This window comes from Mobula hypostoma, chromosome 20 (assembly GCF_963921235.1).
Source record: "Mobula hypostoma chromosome 20, sMobHyp1.1, whole genome shotgun sequence".
NCBI classification, from domain to species: Eukaryota; Metazoa; Chordata; class Chondrichthyes; order Myliobatiformes; family Myliobatidae; genus Mobula; species Mobula hypostoma.
Genome location: NC_086116.1, coordinates 22,063,655 through 22,085,174, shown reverse-complemented (window position 1 = coordinate 22,085,174; position 21,520 = coordinate 22,063,655). Strand labels below are relative to the sequence as shown.

The following is a 21,520-nucleotide window of genomic DNA, read 5'->3' as shown; positions in this document are numbered from 1 at the left end:
CAATCTTCTAAATTCCAACGAGTACAAGCCCAGTTCATCCAGTCTTTCTTCATATGAAAGACCTGCCATCCCAGGAATCAATCTGGTGAACCTTCTTTGTACTCCCTCTATGGCAAAGATGTCTTTCCTCCGATTAGGGGACCAAAACTGCACACAATACTCCAGGTGTGGTCTCACCAAGGCCTTGTACAACTGCAGTAGTACCTCCCTGCTCCTGTACTCGAATCCTCTCGCTATAAATGCCAGCATACCGTTCGCCTTTTTCACCGCCTGCTGTACCTGCATGCCCACTTTCAATGACTGGTGTATAATGACACCCAGGTCTCGTTGCACCTCCCCTTTTCCTAATCGGCCACCATTCAGATAATAATCTGTTTTCCTATTTTTGCCACCAAAGTGGATAACTTCACATTTATCCACATTAAATTGCATCTGCCATGAGTTTGCCCACTCACCCAACCTATCCAAGTCACCCTGCATCCTCTTAGCATCCTCCTCACTGCTAACACTGCCACCCAGCTTCGTGTCATCCGCAAACTTGGAGATGCTGCATTTAATTCCCTCATCCAAGTCATTAATATATATTGTAAACAACTGGGGTCCCAGCACTGAGCCTTGCGGTACCCCACTAGTCACCGCCTGCCATTCTGAAAAGGTCCCGTTTATTCCCACTCTTTGCTTCCTGTCTGCTAACCAATTCTCCACCCACACCAATACCTTACCCCCAATACCGTGTGCTTTAAGTTTGCACACTAATCTCCTGTGTGGGACCTTGTCAAAAGCCTTTTGAAAATCCAAATATACCACATCCACTGGTTCTCCCCTATCCACTCTACTAGTTACATCCTCAAAAAATTCTATGAGATTCGTCAGACATGATTTTCCTTTCACAAATCCATGCTGACTTTGTCCGATCATTTCACCGCTTTCCAAATGTGCTGTTATCACATCCTTGATAACTGACTCCAGCAGTTTCCCCACCACCGACGTTAGGCTAACGGGCCTATAATTCCCCGGTTTCTCTCTCCCTCCTTTTTTAAAAAGTGGGGTTACATTAGCCACCCTCCAATCCTCAGGAACTAGTCCAGAATCTAACGAGTTTTGAAAAATTATCACTAATGCATCCACTATTTCTTGGGCTACTTCCTTAAGCACTCTGGGATGCAGACCATCTGGCCCTGGGGATTTATCTGCCTTCAATCCCTTCAATTTACCTAACACCACTTCCCTACTAACATGTATTTCACTCAGTTCCTCCATCTCACTGGACCCTCTGTCCCTTACTATTTCTGGAAGATTATTTATGTCCTCCTTAGTGAAGACAGAACCAAAATAATTATTCAATTGGTCTGCCATGTCCTTGCTCCCCATAATCAATTCACCTGTTTCTGTCTGCAGGGGACCTACATTTGTCTTTATCAGTCTTTTCCTTTTTACATATCTATAAAAGCTTTTACAGTCCGTTTTTATGTTCTCTGCCAGTTTTCTCTCATAATCTTTTTTCCCCTTCCTAATTAAGCCCTTTGTCCTCCTCTGCTGAACTCTGAATTTCTCCCAGTCCTCAGGTGAGCCACTTTCTCTGGCTAATTTGTATGCTACTTCTTTGGAATTGATACTATCCCTAATTTCTCTTGTCAGCCACGGGTGCACTACCTTCCTTGATTTATTCTTTTGCCAAACTGGGATGAACAATTGTTGTAGTTCATCCATGCAACCTTTAAATGCCTGCCATTGCATATCCACCGTCAATCCTTTAAGTGTCATTTGCCAGTCTATCTTAGCTAATTCACGACTCATACCTTCAAAGTTACCCCTCTTTAAGTTCAGAACCTTTGTTTCTGAATTAACTATGTCACTCTCCATGTTAATGAAGAATTCCACCATATTATGGTCACTCTTACCCAAGGGGCCTCTCACGACAAGATTGCTAATTAACCCTTCCTCATTGCTCAAAACCCAGTCCAGAATAGCCTGCTCTCTAGTCGGTTCCTCGACATGTTGGTTCAAAAAACCATCCCGCATACATTCCAAGAAATCCTCTTCCTCAGCACCTTTACCAATTTGGTTCACCCAATCTACATGTAGATTGAAGTCACCCATTATAACTGCTGTTCCTTTATTGCACACATTTCTAATTTCCTGTTTAATACCATCTCCGACTTCACTACTACTGTTAGGTGGCCTGTACACAACTCCCACCAGCGTCTTCTGCCCCTTAGTGTTACGCAGCTCTACCCATATCGATTCCACATCTTCCCGGCTTATGTCCTTCCTTTCTATTGCGTTAATCTCTTTTTTAACCAGCAACGCCACCCCACCTCCCCTTCCTTCATGTCTATCCCTCCTGAATATTGAATATCCCTGAACGTTGAGCTCCCATCCCTGGTCACCCTGGAGCCATGTCTCTGTGATCCCAACTATATCATAATCATTAATAGCAATCTGCACTTTCAATTCATCCACCTTATTACGAATGCTCCTTGCATTGACACATAAAGCCTTCAGGCGCTCTTTTACAACTCTCTTAGCCCTTTTTAATGCTTGCCCTGGATTTGTCGGCCTGCCACTTTTACTTTTCCCCTTTGTACTTTTTGCTTCTACGCTCACTTTACACCCCTCTGTCTCTCTGCACTGGTTCCCATCCCTCTGTTGTGAACTAACCTCCTCACACCTAGCCTCTTTAATTTGATTCCCACCCCCCAACCATTCTAGTTTAAAGTCACCTCAGTAGCCCCCGCTAATCTCCCTGCCAGGATATTGGTCCCCCTAGGATTTAAGTGTAACCCGTCCTTTTTGTACAGGTCACGCCTGCACCAATAGAGGTCCCAATGATCCAAAAACTTGAATCCCTGCCCCCTGCTCCAATCCCTCAGCCACGCATTTATCCTCCACCTCATCGCATTCCTACTCTCACTGTCGCGTGGCACAGGCAGTAATCCCGAGATTACTACCTTTGCGGTCCTTTTTCTCAACTCCCTTCCTAGCTCCCTATATTCTTCTTTCAGGACCTCATCCCTTTTCCTACCTATGTCATTGGTACCTATATGTACCAGTTTAGATGTTCCTTTGTAAACTTCTGACACTGAATTTTGTGGTGAGGACGCAGGAAAGGTTTTCTTCTGATGACTCCTCCATGAAGGTCATATTTGTGCAGGTGTCACTGCACAGTAGAACAGTGCAGCACCACTCCAGAGTCTGCTAAATCTTCCTGAAGGTCTTTTGCAGTTAAACAGGGGTTTTGATTTGCTTTTCTAGTAATCCTAGGAGCAGTTCTCTCAGAAAGTTTTCTTGGTCTTCCAGACCTCAACTTGACCTCCACCGTTCCTGTTAACTGCCATTTCTTAATTACATTGCAAACTGAGGAAACGGCGCCTGAAAACGCTCTGCTATCTTCTTATTGCCTTCTCCTGCTTTCTGGGCATCATTTATTTTAATTTTCAGAGTACTAGGCAGCTGCTTAGAGGAGCCCAAGGCTGCTAATTGTTGGGACAAGGTTTGAGGAGTCAGGGTATTCATAAAGCTTTGAAATTTGCATCACCTGGCCTTTCCTAATGATGACTGTGAACAAGCCAAAGCCCTAACAAGCTAATTAAGGCATGGGACCTTGGTAAAAGTTATTTGAGAGCTCAAATCTCTTGGGGTGCCCAAACTTTTGCATGGTGCTCCTTACCTTTTTTATCCCACTCTAAAATTGTACAAAACAAAAATAATACACTAATCTTGCTTAAAGTGTTGAAAAGAATGTTTCATCTTTAACTCTATGACTTTTGGACATCAATTCATCTTCTACTCACTTAACTATTCACAGTAACAGCAATTTTGACCAGGGGTGCCCAAACATTTGCATGCCACTGTATATACTTGCTGTAATTCAGTTTTTTTTTATTACTAGGTACTGCATTGTACTGCTGCCACAAAGACTACAAATTTAATGATATATGCCTGATATTATTAAACCTGATAATATTAAACCTTATTCTGAGGAGGAAGTCACCAACACAATAAACCTACCGTTAAAATCCTCTGGCAGTTTCTCAATGTGAGTTAATGAGAGTGAGGTCTGATTGATCTAAGCACTGGGATAATTTGGAAAGGTCAGGTGCGGGCCGGAACACCGCAGTGGGGTCCAGGCGCCAGAGTGTATTGAAGCGAGAAGGCCCAGTTCCTAGTGCGGGGAACGACCCGGTGTTTGGAAAATTTAAATGTTGGGCCAGATGGATTGAAAAGGCAGGGTCCAGAGATGAGGATTGGACCAGTTCTGCAATGTTTACTCTGCTCTACACGGTACTGCGGCTGAGGTTGTGAGCCTGTTCCGGGCTTCGCTTTTGTGAGCTCTGTGGCGATTTGCTCCGCTGTTTGATGAACTGAGGCTGAGACTATGGGCCTGCTCCAGGCTTGAAGTCTATGGACTCACTTTCGTTCTGAATGCTGTTGCTGCTTTTATTGTTTGCATGAGCTGTGTTTTTTTGTCTCTCTACACATTGGGTGTTTGTTGTTTCTATTTTTTAAAAAAAATGGGTTCTTTCGGATTCCTTGTTTTGTGTCTGCCTGTTAGCAGACGAATCTCAAGGTTGTATAATTTATACATACTTTGATAATAAATGGAAATTGGCATAAGCACCGGCTTGATGGGCCACAAGGCTCGTGACAGACTTTAATCAATTTGATAATAAATGTACTTTGAACTTTGTTTCATCGGAGATGATTGGAATGGAAATAAATCTGTGGTCTGCTCATGGAAAGCTAACTCAAACTCACCTACACAAAAAATGTGCTGTCTAGAAGAGAGCATAAATCAGCAACAGGCATGACAACCAGCAAGAACAAGTAAAGACAGCAATCTCTGCTAAAGGATGACTTTTAAGTGTTTAAATCAGTTTGGGCTCCCAGAATGTTGTGCATGCCTCATCCCAGCTAACAGATTTTCAAAATGATGCGTCAAATATGAGATAATGACTTCTCAAGTGCAATGAAAAAAAAAATCAGCATTTTTTTTGCAATTATCTTGGTGCCAAGTTACTGTCTTGAAAATGCTACTCCCTGGGCACCCAGTTTAAAATAAACCATAATCTGACAGGAGAAAGTCACTCATTAAATCCAGCAGAAATTCAACAAGGCAATTTGACTCGGTAATCTAGAATCAGGGAAAAAAAACCTGCCTTAACCCTTAGTGCCTTACCACCCATGGAACTCTCTAATTGCCATTTTTTAAAAAAGAAATTTGTAACAGTACAAGTAAGGCAAATTAGGGAATATACTAATGTGTCAGGGATTTATATCTTTCTCTGAAATAATTACATTAATTTATAAGCTACTTAAATATCACTCAGAATTAAACAATACCCCCAACCATGCCAATTATATTTGAGAATTTACATTAATGAAGCTCAATTATGAGCACAGTGAATCAAAATGGTGTGCAGCTATAAAAACATACAAATTTCACTATTTTTCTAAAAGAAACACAAGTTCCATTCAGTCTTTGGGCCTTTTATCCGGACAGTCTCAAACCCAGACAAACCTTGATTCAAAACCTAAAACATACATTTATTCCCCACATTTCAAAATGTTCACATACAATTGAAGCTAATCAGTTTAAAACCCTGTGAGCGGTAAATAGAACAACAGTCAATTTAGCTGCAGTATGTGGTAGATTTAGGGAGAATTGGTGGCTAAGTCATTGTGTAATTTTAGCATTATTGTATCAATCTCCAGCCACTGAACATCTTGAGATAGCAAAGATCTCCTATCTCTAGTCAGTCATGGTACCAGAAAAGAAACTACATCCCATCATATTGTATGAACAATGTTGATTTAATACTTTCAACTAAAGCAGGAGATGGGCTTTTCAGCTACAAGAGAAAACTGTATATTGAACACGCCTATGAAAGGGTAAAGAGTTGTTCAGAAGCATAAATTTGGGATACAACACAAAAGAATGATAGGGCACATAATCAAAAAGCTCTCCCCAGTATACAGAAAAATAGCACTGACAGACACAAACAAGCTCACTATGTTTTCATTCTTGTTATAGCACTATGAAGCAACAGCCTGAGAACTGCTGTACTAAAAGGCAAAAAGAAATCTCAACTGCCTTTCCACTACCATCACAACAAAGTGAAAAACTAAGTACAGGTTATCCAAATTTGCGCACCACAGACAGTTCTGAAAAGTGGCTTTACATATGCAATGAACAGGTTAATAGACAGCAGAAAGCATTTTCTAAGCATTTTTCATTGCATGAAGTGAAAATTGAAGATCTCGCTCATGCATTAAAAGAGTGGATCCGTTAGAGTCACTTAACATACGTCGCTTAACAATATGCTGATCATGAAATATGCGAAGATCTATCACAATGAACTGAAATTGGGCTGCAGAAATGTAAGAAAAAGCACGGATTTACATTTTTAAAGATTTGTGGTGATAAAGAGTCTGCTGATCATGATGCAGCAGAGAAAGCTCATTGATCCGTTTGCCAAGATTGCTGTTGATGAAAACCTAACACTGTGAACAGCTGCATCAGTTTTTGTGTGACGAGCAATTGTAAGACAAAGACTACTTACCGGTAGCAAATAGGTTCATCTTCGGAAATTACGGTGATCCCAAGCTATCGCAATACACTTACACATATATACATACACACACATATAATGTATATACATTCATACATATATCTATATATAAATATATGTAGATTTGTGTGTGTGTGTGTGTGTGTGTGTGTGTACACACACACACACACACACACACACACACACAGCAAAATACTAAACACTTTTGGCACCAAGCATCTCAGCTAAGGGGTACTCAACCTGTACTCACAAATGCCCCGGCAAATTTCAAGATTGATGTAAGCAGATCTCAAAATTACTATTTTTAAACAAGAAACCTGTAACAGTGCAAATAATGCAAATTAGGGAATACTGTGTAGGGAGTATACTAATGAGTCAGGAAGATTCATAACGTTTTGTGTAATAATTGTATTAATTATATAAAGCTACTTAACTCAGACTAAGAATTAAACAGCACTCCAACCTTGCCAATTATATTTGTGAATATCATGTAATTAAGCTAATATCATTCAAATAAATGGAGAATCATTCCTCAGTGAACACACCTCTGTTTCTGCACTGTGGCCATTTGTTCTGCAAGCTCTCTTGTGCCTCTTGTATTGCACCATATTATTCCCCATTTGAAAACCAACAGGCATCATTGCAATGGAAAAAGGGAGCAGCCAGACTCTCGTCAACAGTGTGACTGAAATCTGAAACCCACAGTGTATATACAGTCACTGGGTAGAATGCACATCTCGTGTTCTTGTTGCATTGGTGTGAAGGGGAAGGGGATCTAGGGATTGATGTTCTTGTTAGTTTGTTGTACAGGGAGAGGGGGATTTGGGGGCTTATTGTGTTCTGCAGCGGGGGGTAAGGGGATTGAGTGGCCAATGTTCTTGTTGCGTTTCATGCGGGGGGAGGGGAGGTCAATGTTCTTGTTGCATTTTTGCTAGTTTTTTGTGTGAGGAGAATGGGATTTAGAGGCCAATATTCTTGCTGCATTTCATGAGGGGGAAGTGGAGCTTGGTGGGGTTGATGACCACATTGCCATTAAATTTTTTTGTGTGGGGATTGGTGGGTTTGCTGTTTCTCTCTGAAATGACTTCCATGGTTTTTCTTTGCTTCGTGGCTATCTGGAGAAGAAGAATCTTAGAGTTGTTCTTAGGTAATAAATGAATCTTTGAACCTTTTTAGTACGAGCTTAAGAAAGAACACGGAAACAGACCATTCTTCAAATTTTGATAGATGCATAGTGGAGAGCATTCTGACTATCGCATCACAGCCTGGAATGCAGGCTCTAAGCACAGGATTGCGAGAGGCTGCAGAGGGTGGTAGACTCAGTCAGTTCCATCACGGGCACATCTATCCAAGTGCTTCTTAAATTATACTATTATATCAAAAACTTTCTGTAGCAGGTCATTCCATATATCATATTTACCACCCTCTGCACAAAAACATGCCCCTCAATTCCTTTTAAATCTTTCCCCTCACCCCAAAATACCCAATGACTTGACCTTCATGACCATCTGTGTCAATAAATTCCACAGATTTGCCACCATCTGGTTAAAGAAATTCTTCCTCATCTGTTTTGAGGGGTGTCCTTGTATTCCTAGACTCTCCCACTATTGAAAACATCCCCTGCACGTCCACTCTACCTAGGCCTTTCAATATTCAGTAAGTTTCAATGAAATACCCTCTCACTCTTCTCAACTCCAACAAGTGCAGGCCTTAAGGCAACAAATGCTCCTTAGACATTAACCCTCTAATTCCCAGATATTTCTCATGAACCTTCTTTGGAACCTTCCAGAAGAGGCCTGCAATTTTTTTCTTGAATTTTGGGAAACTGTTTACTATATTAAAATTTTCTAATATACATAGTACTTGTAATTATGAAACACCTTGAATACAAAATAGTGACTAGCGGAATCAGAGAAATGCTATCAATGAAGGCTATCATGCCTACTTTGGTTTAGATGTTACTTAAGCACAATTTTTCTCTTCATCGATTTTCAATGTATTTTGCTTGTAACAAGAACTTGCACTTTTTTTTGGTTCATCTTTACAACCTCAAAACTTCCTAAAGCAAGTGTTCACCAGGCAGGAGACAAGTTGTATTGTATTTGACTGCAGATTGCTGCAACATTCATGGACTCGGGGACTTGGACTAAATTTTTTGTGTGACTGCTTGTTTTTCAAACTGCTGTCTTACATGTGCTTGCAATATTATGTGTGCTATATGTGCCTTGTGCTGTGTCAGACTGCTTCTACTGTGTCTTGCATCTTGGCCCCAGAGTAACACCATTTCACTTGGCTGCATTCATGGGTACTCATGTATAGTTGAATGACAATTAAGCTTGAACCTTGAATGTACAATATTTCTATACTATCAACATACAGATGTGCTCACATCTATGAAGGAGGCCTCAACTTAAATAAAAATATTGAAAAATGTTTTTTGGTTAGTCTTCCCAACTGTCTTCAACAAAGTCTTTGCTATAGCACTGTCTTTCTGTGCCATGGTTCACAATGTCAAGATTTCAAAAATTAATTTATTCAATAAACATGGAATTTTAAAAAAGATTCCATCTCCCCTATTCCCATTTCCCTTAGCAAGTGCTCAAATGCACAGCCAAAAATGTTGTCGTTATGAGACATACCTCCTCATCCAGAATATGCCTAAATTCCACAAAGTCATTTATTAACTGAGCTGGACCCATCATTTCAGTCTTGGCCTTTATCCAATCCACTGAAAACATCAGCGAGTAGAGGTCCTATGAAAACATAATTTGTAAACTTCAGAATGCTATTGCTTAATAAAATTGAAACATAAATTAGAATTCACACTCTTGGAATTTACAAAGCAAACAATAACATTTCTCAAGAATAAGTGAAGGGTAAGGCTGGCAGATTTAGGGAATCCTGGTTGAAAAAAAAACATTGAGGCTCTGGTGAAGAAAAAAAGAACCATACACTGTGTATAAGAAATTGGGAACTAGTGAATCTCTGGATGACTACGTAGCGGAAGAGTGCATTTAAGAGAAGTTTGGAAGGAAAACAGAGGATATGGGAAGGATCAGGCAGGCAAGGTGAAGCACATCCCAAGAGATTCTATAGGTATATCAAGAGCATAAGTGTGTTTAGGGAGAGAGTAGGTCCCCTTAAAAATTAAGATGGCTGCCTGTGTGTGAATCCAAAGGAAAATGGTGAGATTTCTAATATTTCTTTTCAATTTTGGTGGAAGTTGAGGAAATGGGGGAAATAAGTAGTGATGTCTTGGACCACACATGAATAAGCAGGGAAGAGGTACTGAAGACTTGAAACTGCATTAAAGTTGATAATAATATCCAGAGCCTGACCTGGTGCATTCTCAGACCTTGTTGGAAGCGGGAGAAGAAATTGTAGATTTTTGTTTCATCCCTGGCCATAGGTGAGGTACCCAAGAACTGAAGAGTGGCTAAAGCAGTCCCATTTGTTTAAAAAGGGTAGCAAAAGCAAAACAGGAATTTGCAGACCAGTAAGTCTGACATCAGCAATGAGTAAATTGCTAGAGGGGATGATGACAGACCGGATCTATGGTACCTAGAGTACATTTGGAAAGAGGCTCTGACTTTGTAATACAGGTATGCATTGCTTAACGTCCACGACACGTTCTGTGAAATCTGACATTATGTGATTTGGACATCGCGCAAACATCATATTATATACTTAGCAAACCTATATGGAGTACTGTAGTGTACTTGTATTGACTAAATAGCCAAGAACTTACACTAAAACTGTACACTGTACACTATAATACATACACTATAATTTTTTATTTCATTTTAACCTTTTTAATTTTTTTCACTTTTTAAATTTTTATGTAAACACTTTCTTAGCCCATATCACACACAATTTATCAAAGATGATCAGGATCATCCACATCATTGTTCTCAACTTCCTCAGTGTTCCACTGGAAGAGTTTCAGGTCGAATAACCTGCGTTTGGAAGCCATGATGCACTTTACTGTAGTATTTTCAAAAGAAAATTAACGAGAGATAACGCTACTACACTCAAGAGACACGCGATACACGAAATTGGTTACGTCCGCTACGTCACGTTCTCCGATCGGGACTACAGACGTATATGCAATCGGACGTTGTCCGAATGGACGTTAAACGGCACACACCTGTATTAGCATAGCTCTGTGCATGGGAAATTGTGTCCAACAAATCTCTTGGAGTTCTCTGAGAAGGTAACTAAGAGGATATGGGCTTTAGCGCGGCCTTTGACAAGGTCCCTCATGGCAGGCTAGTCTGAAAGGTTAGATCACATGGGAACCAGGGGCAGATAGTGATTGAATTCATAGTTGGCTCAGTGGTAGGAAGCAGGCACTGATGGTCGAGGGTTGTCTCCAAGACTGGAGATGTATGTCTAGTGGAATGCCAAAGGGGTCAGAGCTGGAACCATTTCTGTTTGTAATCAATGTACTGTAAATGATTTTTACACAAATACATAAATAAAAGTTTGCAAAATTATATTAAAATAGGTGACTTTGCAGACAGTACAGAAGATTATGAAAAATTACAGGGGGACTTTCGATCAGCTAGATCAGTGGGCTAAGGATTCGCAAACGTCTTTCAATCCAGATAAATGTGAAGTATTGCATTTTAGGACATCAAGTTAGGGTAGAACTTGAATGGTAGGCTCAGTGTTATGGCACATAGGAGAGCAAGTGCATAGTTCTCTGAGAGCAGATTCACAGGTAGACAGCACCGCAAAGGCGGCATTTGGCATCCTGTCCATCATGAGAGTACTGAGTATAGGAATCGAGAAATTATGATCCAGTTATGTATGACACTGCTGACACTGCAGTTGGAGTATTATGGACAGTTTGGTCACCTAAGATAAGAAAGATGTTACTAAACTAAACAGAGTGAAATAAGGATTGAGTTACAAGCAAAGACTACATAGAGCAGGACTTTATCCCTGAAACATAGGAGATTGAATAGTGACCTGATAAAGATACACAATATATATCTATCTTCTGTTGAGTTCCTCTAGCATTTTGTGTGTGTTGCCTGCGGGCAATTGGCATTTTCCAGCAGCCCAATCAAATCTCGATCCTTTCCCAAGGACAAATAAGAATAAGGCACGGACAAGCAGATTGGTCATTCTGTGAGTGAACCTATGTTCAAGTAGGGAGGCTGCGGATCATCACACTTCTGCGAGAACAGGCTTGGGAGAGGTTCTTCTTCTTCATTCTTCCCCTGTTAGTACACAGTTCTTGCAGTGAGCATGGCTCCAGGGGCTGGGTTGGGTCTTTGTGTGAGATGTGGGAATTCTGGAAGCCCTCCAGCCTCCTGGATAACCACATCCAAATAGGTGCACCAAGCTGCAGCTTCACAGAGAACATGTTAAGGAGCAGAAGCTGCAGCTTGATGACCTTCAGATCATCCGGGAAACTGAGGAAGTGATAGATAGGAGCTACAGGGAGGTGGTCACCTCTAAATTGCAGGAGGCAGGTACCTGGGTGACTGTCAGGAGAGGGAAAGGAAATGGGCGAACAGTGCAGAGGACTCTTTGTCTGTTCTCCTCAAATCATATCACTTTGGATAGTGTTGGGGGAGGTGATAGGGGAAAAACAACATCGAGTCTGCGTCTGGCGCTGTGACTCAGAAGGGAAGGGGTGAAGAGGACTGCAGTTGTGATACAGGATTCCATAGTTAGAGGAGGAGAAATGATATTCTATGGATTCGATGGGGACACAGAGAGAGTATGTTGCCTCCAAGATGCCAGGAATCACAGCATTCTAAAGGGGAAGGTGAGCAGTCAGAAGTCTTGATACATATTGGTACCAATGACATAAGCAGGAAAAAGGAAGGAGATCCTGAAGAGATAATTTAGGGAGCTTGGTAGAAAGCTGAAAAGCAGGACTCCCAGAGTAGTAATCTCTCGATTGCTGCCGGTGCCAGGTAAAAGTGAGGGTAAAAATAAGGTGGTTTGGCAGATGAATGATGGCTGAAGAAATGATGCAGGGAGCAGGGCTTTAGATTTCTGGATCATTGGGATCTCATCTGGGGAATGTATGGCCTGTAGAAAAGGGACAGGTTACACCTGAACCCAAGGATGACCAATATCCTTGTGGGCAGGCTCACTAGAACTGTTGGGGAGGGTTTAAATTAATTTGGTAGCGGGGTGGGAATATGAGCGATAGGGCTGAGAATGGGGCAGGTCGTATACAAGCAGATGCAGTGTGTAGTGAGACTGTCAGGAAGAACAGGCAGATGATAAGGCAAAATTGTAGCCAGTGGGATGAATTGCCATGTCACGGGGTACAAAATTGTGACGAATACAGGACTGAAGGTGTTATATTTGAACATGTACAACCTATGAAATAAGGTAGATGATCTCGTAGCGCAGTTAGAGATTGGCAGGTACGATGTTGTGGGCATCACTGAGTTGTGGCCGGAAGAAGAGTATCATTGGGAGCTTAACATCCAAGGTTACAACTGTGGTTGATAGGAAAGTCAAAGCCAACATATAGCAAAAGAGATGGCATATTATAGGGGGAGAAAAGTGGAAAGTTAGAGGATTGGGAAACTTTAAAAACCAACAGAAAGCAACTGAAAAACCCATAAGGAGTGAAAAGATGAGACAGAGAGACACTGACCGTCCCCGGCCGTGGTCGACCATGGGTACTGCACCTCTGGTAGTCACTGGTAAGCTAGCCAATAATATCAAACATGATACCAAAAGCCTTTTCTGATATACATACACACACACACATAATAATATATATATATACACACACACATATACATACAGATACATAGACACACACACACACATCTCTATTTATAGCAGATCTTTATCTATAGCAGATTGTGGAGGCATTGGTAATGACCTTTCAAGAAATCGCCGGATTTTAGTATGGCTCCAGAGAACTTGAAAATTGCAAATGTTACACCACTCTTCATGAAGGAGGCAGACAGTAGAAAAAAATTATAGGACAGTTAGCCTGACATCAGTGTTTGGGAAGACGTTAAGGAAGAGGTTTCAGGGTACTTGGAGGCACATTATAAAATGGGCTGTCGTCAGCATTGTTTCCTAAAGGAAAAACCTTGCCTGACAAATCACTTGTTACTCTTTTAACAAGTGGACAAAGGAGAATCTTAGACTTTCGAGAGGCATTTGACAAAATGCCACCAATGGGGCTGCTTAACAAGATAAGAGCCCATGGTATTATGGGAAAGAAACTATTACAGACTGAACGCGGGCTGACTGGCAGGAGCTAGAGAGTGGGAATAAAGGGAGCCTTTTCTGATTGGCTGCCGGTGACTTGTGATGTTCTGCAGTATTTGGTATTGGGACCACTTCTTTTTGCATTATGTCAATTATCTGGATGACAGAATTGATTACTTTGTGGTCAAGTATGCAGACAATACAAAGGTAGGAGGAGGAGCAGGTAATGTTAAGGAAGCAGGGAGGCTGAAGAAGGACTCAAGACAGATTAGGAGCATGGGCAAAGCGGCAGGTGGAATACGGTGTCGGTAAGTATATGGTCATGCACTTTGGTAGAAGGAATAAAAGCATAGACTATTTTCTAAATGGAGGGAAAATTCAAATATCAAAGATGCAAAGGGACTTGGGAGTCATCGTGCAGGATTCCCTAAAAGTTAACTTGCAGGTTGAGTCGGTGGTGAGGAGGGCAAATGCAATGTTAGCATTCATTTCAAGAGGTCTAGAATATAAAAATAAGGACGTAATGCTGAGGTCTTATAAGGCACTGGTGAGGCCACACTTGAAGTACTGTAAGCAGTTTTGGGCCCCTTATCTAAGAAAGGATGTGCTAATATTGGAGAGGCTTCAAAGGAGGTTCATAAAAATGGTTCTATGATTGAAAGGCTTATCATATGAGGAGCGTTTGTTGGCTCTGGCCCTGTACTCACTGTAATTTAGAAGAACGAGGTGGGGGGGGAATCTCATTCAAACCTATCAAATGTTGAAAGGAAGCGATAGAGTGGATGTGGAGAGAATGTTTCCTGCAGTGGGGGAGTCTAGAACCAGAAGACACAACCTCAGAATAAGGGATGCCCATTTAGAACAGAAATGAGAGATAATTTCTTTAGCCAGAGGGTCGTGAATCTGTGGAATTTGTTGCCACAGATGACTGTGGAGGCCAGCTTATTGAATATATTTAAGGCAGTGGTTGATAGATTTCTGCTAAGTCAGAGCGTTAAAGGTTACGGGGAGAATGCAGGAGATTGGGGTCGAGAGGGAAATGGATTAGCCATAATCAAAAGCAATGGACCAAAAGGCCTAATTCTGCTCCAAAGTTTAATGGTCTTGAGATCAAGAGAGGCATACTGTAGACAAGGTGAAAGTACACGGTGCATTTTTTTTTCCCCCCAGGAAGCGGGTGCCAAAAACAAGAGGGTATAGGTTTAAGAGTGAGAGATTTAAAAGGAATATCATGGGCAGCTCCTTCATGCAAAGGTTGGCGCTTATTTGGAATGAGCTGCCGGAAATAGTGGTTGAGTTGGGAACATTAGCAACATTTTAAATCCATCTTGATAAGTACGTGGATAGGAAGGGTTTAGGGGGCCAAGAGACAAGTGCAGGCAGATGGGTCTAGCTTGCTGGGCAACACAGTTGGCATGGACCATTTAGGTTGCTGAGCCTGTTTCTGTGCTTATGACTTTAATATAACATTATTGCCATTTTGAAACTATCCAGAAAGTCAGTTTGCTCTTGACTAGAAGGGAGTGGAAGGGACTTGAGACGACCTTTCTTCTCAGAGAGGTATACTATGCAAATAAACAGAGCATCAGACTACTTATACTAGGAGGTAGAAACAGAGTTTACTAACAAATTAACCCAATGTTAAAGTCATCTCAGAATGCTACTGACGGGTCATATTCAAAATCACATGACTGCACAGTATGCAACCACTTAGAGGGCTACCTGTGACGACAAATGAAAAAAAAAGAAAATGAAACTCAGAACTTCAAAATTGTATAATATAAACATGAAAAAGTCTTCAGATGCTGGAAATCCAGAGCAACATACATAAAATGCTGGAGGAACTCAGCAGATCAGGCAGCATCCATGGAAATGAATAAACAGTTGACAATTTGGGCTGAGACCCTTCTTCAGGACTGTGAAGGAAAGGGGAAGATGCCTGAATAAAAAGGCGGGGGGGCAAGGGGAAGGAGTATATTAGGAGGTGATAGATGAAGGCAGGTGGGTGGGATGGATAAGTGCTGAAGAAGAAAGAATCTGATAGATACTTTCACTACTTAGTCACTGACTATTTAAACTGTTTTCTGATGAAGATCCATACAAGTTGTTGTTCTAGTTTATTATACTAACTCCAGTGAACACAGGAGTTAGTCTCATTCTTACACAATGTCAACTGACTATCAGGCAGAGCATATCCATTATTTCCAGTTAGGATTATTGGGTAAAACGGAATCCAGGCGTGAACTCCGGAAAGCCATTAAGGGCGCCAAGAGGCAATATCAAGCCAAGTTGGAAGCCCGGGCTAACCAAAGGGATGCCAGTAGACTATGGCAGGGTCTAAATGAGATCACTGGGTGCAAAGAAAAGGCTGGGAATATCAATAACTGTGGCACTTCTCTTCCTGATGAACTTAACGTATTCTACGCTAGATTCAAACAGAAGAGGAGCGTCTCGCTCCCTCTGGATGAACCGGACCTGGTGGCATCGAGATTCATCGTCACCGAGGAGGACGTTAGAAGGGCCTTCCTGAAGATAAATCCAAGGAAGGCGACAGTCCCAGGACGGGTTCTCCGGGCCTGTGCAAGCAAGCTAGCTGGAGTGTTTGCTGACATCTTCAGCTGCTCCTTGCTTCAGTCTAAGATACCCTCGTGTTTTAAGAAGGCAGTGATAATCCCAGTGCCGAAGAAGAGCAAGGTGGCATGCCTGAATGACTATCGACCTGTGGCTCTGACATCCATTGCTATGAAGTGCTTCAAGAGATTGGTTATGGCACACATCAACCACAGCCTACCGCTCAACCTCGACGCTTTGCAATTCGCCTACCGGAGCAACAGGTCAATGGCAGATGCCACCTCTCTGGCCCTACATTCCTCCTTAGAACACCTACAGAATAAAGAAGCATATGTAAGGCTCCTTTTCACTGACTACAGCTCTACCTTTAATACCATCATTCCAAATAAACTGATTCCTAAGCTCCGGAACCTGGGCCTTAGCACTCAGAACTGTAGCTGGATCTTCAACTTCCTCACAACCAGGACCCAGGCTGTAAAAATAGGGGACAAGCTCTCCTCTACAATCACTCTGAGCACCGGTGCCCCACAAGGCTGTGTACTCAGCCCCCTGCTGTACTCACTGTACACCCATGATTGTGTAGCCAAGTTTCCATCAAACTCAATATATAAGTTTGCTGATGACACAACAATTGTAGGCCATATCTCGGGTAATGATGAGTTTGAGTACAGAGAGGAAATTAAGAACCTGGTGTCATAGTGCAAAGACAATAACCTACCACTCAACGTCAGCAAGATGAAGGAATTGGTTGTTGATTTCAGAAGGAGTAGCGGACCGCACGACTCAATTTACATCGTTGGTGTGCAAGTGGAACAGGTCAAAAGCTTTAAGTTCCTTGGGTCAATATCACAAATAACCTGACTTGGTCCAACCAGGCAGTTCACTGCCAAGAAGGCCCACCAGCGCCTTTACCTCCTGAGAAAACTAAAGAAATTTGGCCTGTCCCCTAAAACCCTCACTAACTTTTATAGATGCACCATAGAAAGCATTCTTCTAGGGTGCATCACAACCTGGTATGGAAGTTGTCCTGTACAAGACCGAAAGAAGCTGCAGAAGATCGTGAACACGGCGCAGCACATCACACAAACCAATCTTCCGTCTGTGGACTCACTTTACAGCGCACGTTGTCGGAGCAGTGCTGCCAGGATAATCAAGGACACGACCCACCCAGCCAACACACTTTTCGTCCCTCTTCCCTCCGGGAGAAGGTTCAGGAGCTTGAAGACTCATACGGCCAGATTTGGGAACAGCTTCTTTCCAACTGTGATAAGACTGCTGAACGGATCTTGACCCGGATCTGGGCCGTACCCTCCAAATATATGGACCTGCCTCTCGGTTTTTTTTGCACTACCTTACTTCCCATTTTTCTATGTTCTATTTATGATTTATAATTTAAATTTTGAATATTTACTAATTTTAGCTATTTTTAATATTTAATATTTGTAATCCAGGGAGTGTGAAGTGCAGAATCGAATATCGCTGTGATGATTGTACGTTCTAGTACCAATTGTTTGGCGACAATAAAGTACAAAGTATAAAACTGCAGTGGCTCACCTACATGGACAATAACTTCACAGTTATGTGAAAAATTGAAATATTTACAACAAAACCCATTACAAATTTAACTCTGCTGAAACTCCTAATAATGACAAAGCTAATTTATTAATCTATAAAACGTGAAATTTTATACACCAGCTTATTTGAAATACTAACTCATTTTCTAGCAATATTCCTGCAAAAATGATTTTGTGATGTAATGCTCATTACCATCTCTATTTGAAGCAGGCAGATTAGTTATTCCATTAGGAAACAGAACTTTAGAAGATTAATTATGTATAGAGAGCTCAACTCGATTAAAAATCCCACCCCCTGATTAAATTACATATTCTTTTCTTTAAAAAGAACAATTTAATCTTTCCTCGCCTACTCATTCTGGCAATGAAAGAAGGGAGGTAATGAAAATGTCACTTAGGAATATGTAAAAATTGCTTGGCAACGCTTCATTATTTGATTATACCTCCATAGGAATGCATAGCTATTGCCTGTGAATGAATGTAAAACTTAAACCACAGCTGTTACTTACCATCTTCATGTGACTTACAGGAGATCTGAAAATCTCAGCTGGTTTCCATAATCTCCACAGTACAGTCATAAAGAAACATCTCCTCGTAAGGTTATTTTTACATATTGTTCGACTGATTTTGCGTAATTACAGCTATAAATATAGACCCATTAATTAATTTTAAATTTAACTATTTCTATATTAAATGGAGACTAACTTGTGAATGGAAAAACAAAAAGGAAATATATTTAAACTCCCTAAATTAACTTCAAGTCAGTTTTTGAAATTAGGCTCAGAATAATCTTAAATGCACTTGCTCTTACAGGACAATAACTCAAATGAATTAGAGACACAAGAAGTGCAAATGCTGGAATCTAAAGCAAAATAAAAGGCATCCGTTAGTCTTGCGAGACCATGGATCTGCGCTTGGAAAGTCTTCATTTTCCAGGGCGCAGGCCTGGGCAAGGTTGTATGGAAGACCGGCAGTTGCCCATGCTGCAAGCATCCCCTCTCCACGACACCGATGTTGTCCAAGGGAAGGGGAAAGGCCGATACAGCTTGGCACCAGTGTCGTCGCAGAGCACTGTGTGGTTAAGTGCCTTGCTCAAGGACACAACACGCTGACTCAGCTGGGGCTCAAACTCACGACCTTCAGATTACTAGTCGAATGCCTTAACCACTTGGTCGCGTGCCCACACAGAGCAAAATAAACAATCAAACTTCATGCACAATCTTGACCTGAAACATCAACATCAACCTCTCCTCCTCCCCCACCCTATGCCTCCATGGATGCTGCCTGATTCTTTGAGTTCCTCCACAGTTTGTTTCCATTTTCTGGACATATAATTAATCTATGTATAAAAGCTATCTTATGTATTTATTTTTTTTATTATTATTATTAGGTTCTTTTATTTTATTTCTTTCTGCTGCATCAGATCCAAAGTAACAATTATTTCGTTCTCCTTTATACTTGTGTTCTGGAAAGGACATTGAATTCAATCTTGAATCTTGGATTCAAATAAGATAATAAAATTGATCACAAAATCAGTTCCATTGTATAACAAATTGAAAATACTACAAAAAACATTTCATAGAAGTGACACCTATAGCTGGAAAAAAACTGAGAATTCCTTACCCAGGATCTTAAGAGTAGAGTACATAAAAACTATGCAATTTTTTGAATTTTTACCAGAGGAAAATGTCTGGAACTAAACTCGCAAACCTACCATTTTTTAACATGTCCAAAATGAACTTGTTAAGCAACAACTAAATCCAAATGAATCTAAAAGTAAGAGTAATAATTGGTAATGTAAACTGAAAGAATCATGTTATAATACAAATCATGACTTAACCCCCATCAGAATTAAAACTAAAAACTTCCTCTGCAGTATCCACTGTAGAGTGGTAAAATAAATAAATAATGTAACAAAGGTGGGTGTCCTTAACAAAGTCCCTATTAATTAAGACAGCCTTGTTATCAACAAGAAAATCAGTTCAAGGATCTGAAATTGCTCCTGGGTGTAGAGAAGTTGAGGTGAACTTGTTAGCTGCTTACAAGTGTATTCTGGCTCTGTGGCCTTTCTACATGACAATTAATGGGAAGGCTATGCCCAGAACAGTTCCAAACCCAGTACAAGTGCCTTCCTTCTATGGTCACATATTATCAATTTTCAAGTATGAGCTTGGAATTTTCATCTTTAAGTTAGGTTTTACTGATCATGACAATGTGATTGTAAAATGAGCACTAACCTTATTCAAATTAGCTCTTGCCATATGGTTAGCCAGAAAACTGTACCAATACATACAATCTTCATCGGAAGGAGATGGAAGCAGCTTTTTATATGTCTTCTGATACTGACGAACCATTTTGGCATGTAATTCCTTAGTTAAAAAAAAAAATTGCAAATAGAAGTTCAATAAATACTCCCAAGATATTTCAGTAATAAAACCAATAATGTATACAAATTGGACACCCTTACACTAACTTATTCTCACTAATATGCTGTTTTAAAATTAAGATCCTACGCCAACCACAATGTACATGTACAAACCAGTGGTGCTTCCATTACACGTACTCCAACCACTGACTCTCAAACAGTGGTATAGTGGAACAGCAAGCAGAACAACTGTCTCACAGCTCCAAAGACGAGGTTCAACCCTCACCTCCATATGTGTGGAGTTCGAATATTAGCCCTGTCTCTGTGTGGATATCCCCTAGCTGCTTTGTTTTCCTCCTACATCTCAGAAAAGTACTCATTGGCAGGTTAAATGGCCAATAAGAATTCCCTGCAGTACAGAGGAAGAGTGGTGGAATCAAAGGAAAGGTGATGAAAATTTCAGAACAGATTGCAGGGAAAACTAGTGGGGATATGGGATTGTTCTACAAGTCCACACAGAATCAATAGGCCAAAATAGCCACAAAGAAAATATTTCAATTACATCATCCACTGGGGACCAGGAATTGAAGACTATAAAATTAATCCAGGCTACTTCCTAGCCATCCAGCAACATCCTACACACTAATACATACAAGACTACCCAACAACAATTGTTAGCAAAAAAAGCCTGAATGAAAAGCACTCTGACCTGAGCTCCCAGTACATACTCCATACAGATGCCACAGCCTCTTTGCTATATTCTGTCCTTTCTTGACATAAATGGAAAAGTGTCGCTTATCCATTAAACAAAAAGGTTATACTTCCATATTAGTGTTAAACAAAAATTATGTGCATAATATCCAAAGTCTTATTACTGTATGGGTATGACAACATCTTGCGAAATGTATTGTCTTTGTCTATATACTACATAGTCATTACTTATATGTAAAACTGATACACATAAGTATTTGAATTGAAGAACAAAAAATTATCGAAGGAAAGGGAAAAATATATTTATTGAAGTAAAAACTACCGGAAGTTGATTGTGATTTTGTTCAATCAGAAAATCCAACTGCAAGTCATGCAGGTAATACTGGAAAGATTGCTTGTTTCGGTCACAGAACAGTAAAGATTTGTTGACAAACACTTGTAAAATGTCTTCTACTTCTTCCACATCCAACTCCCACAGAATACACAGGACCTGATCAAAATATGAAAAATAACAATGATAAATA

At 40.8% G+C, this 21,520-nt stretch overlaps 1 protein-coding gene across 3 annotated transcripts in view; it reads right to left on the bottom strand.

The window, feature by feature from the left end:
• apaf1 (apoptotic peptidase activating factor 1) overlaps nucleotides 1-21,520 on the bottom strand; it is a 246,539-nt gene that overhangs the window by 155,772 nt on the left and 69,247 nt on the right. For all 3 annotated transcript variants that reach the window (XM_063072508.1, XM_063072510.1, XM_063072509.1), the window contains exons 9-11: nucleotides 21,319-21,486; nucleotides 20,158-20,289; nucleotides 9,212-9,325 (exon numbers count right to left, since the gene is read on the bottom strand). In XM_063072508.1, the coding sequence (XP_062928578.1) occupies nucleotides 9,212-9,325; nucleotides 20,158-20,289; nucleotides 21,319-21,486 (414 nt within the window). The remainder of the gene's footprint in view (nucleotides 1-9,211; nucleotides 9,326-20,157; nucleotides 20,290-21,318; nucleotides 21,487-21,520) is intronic.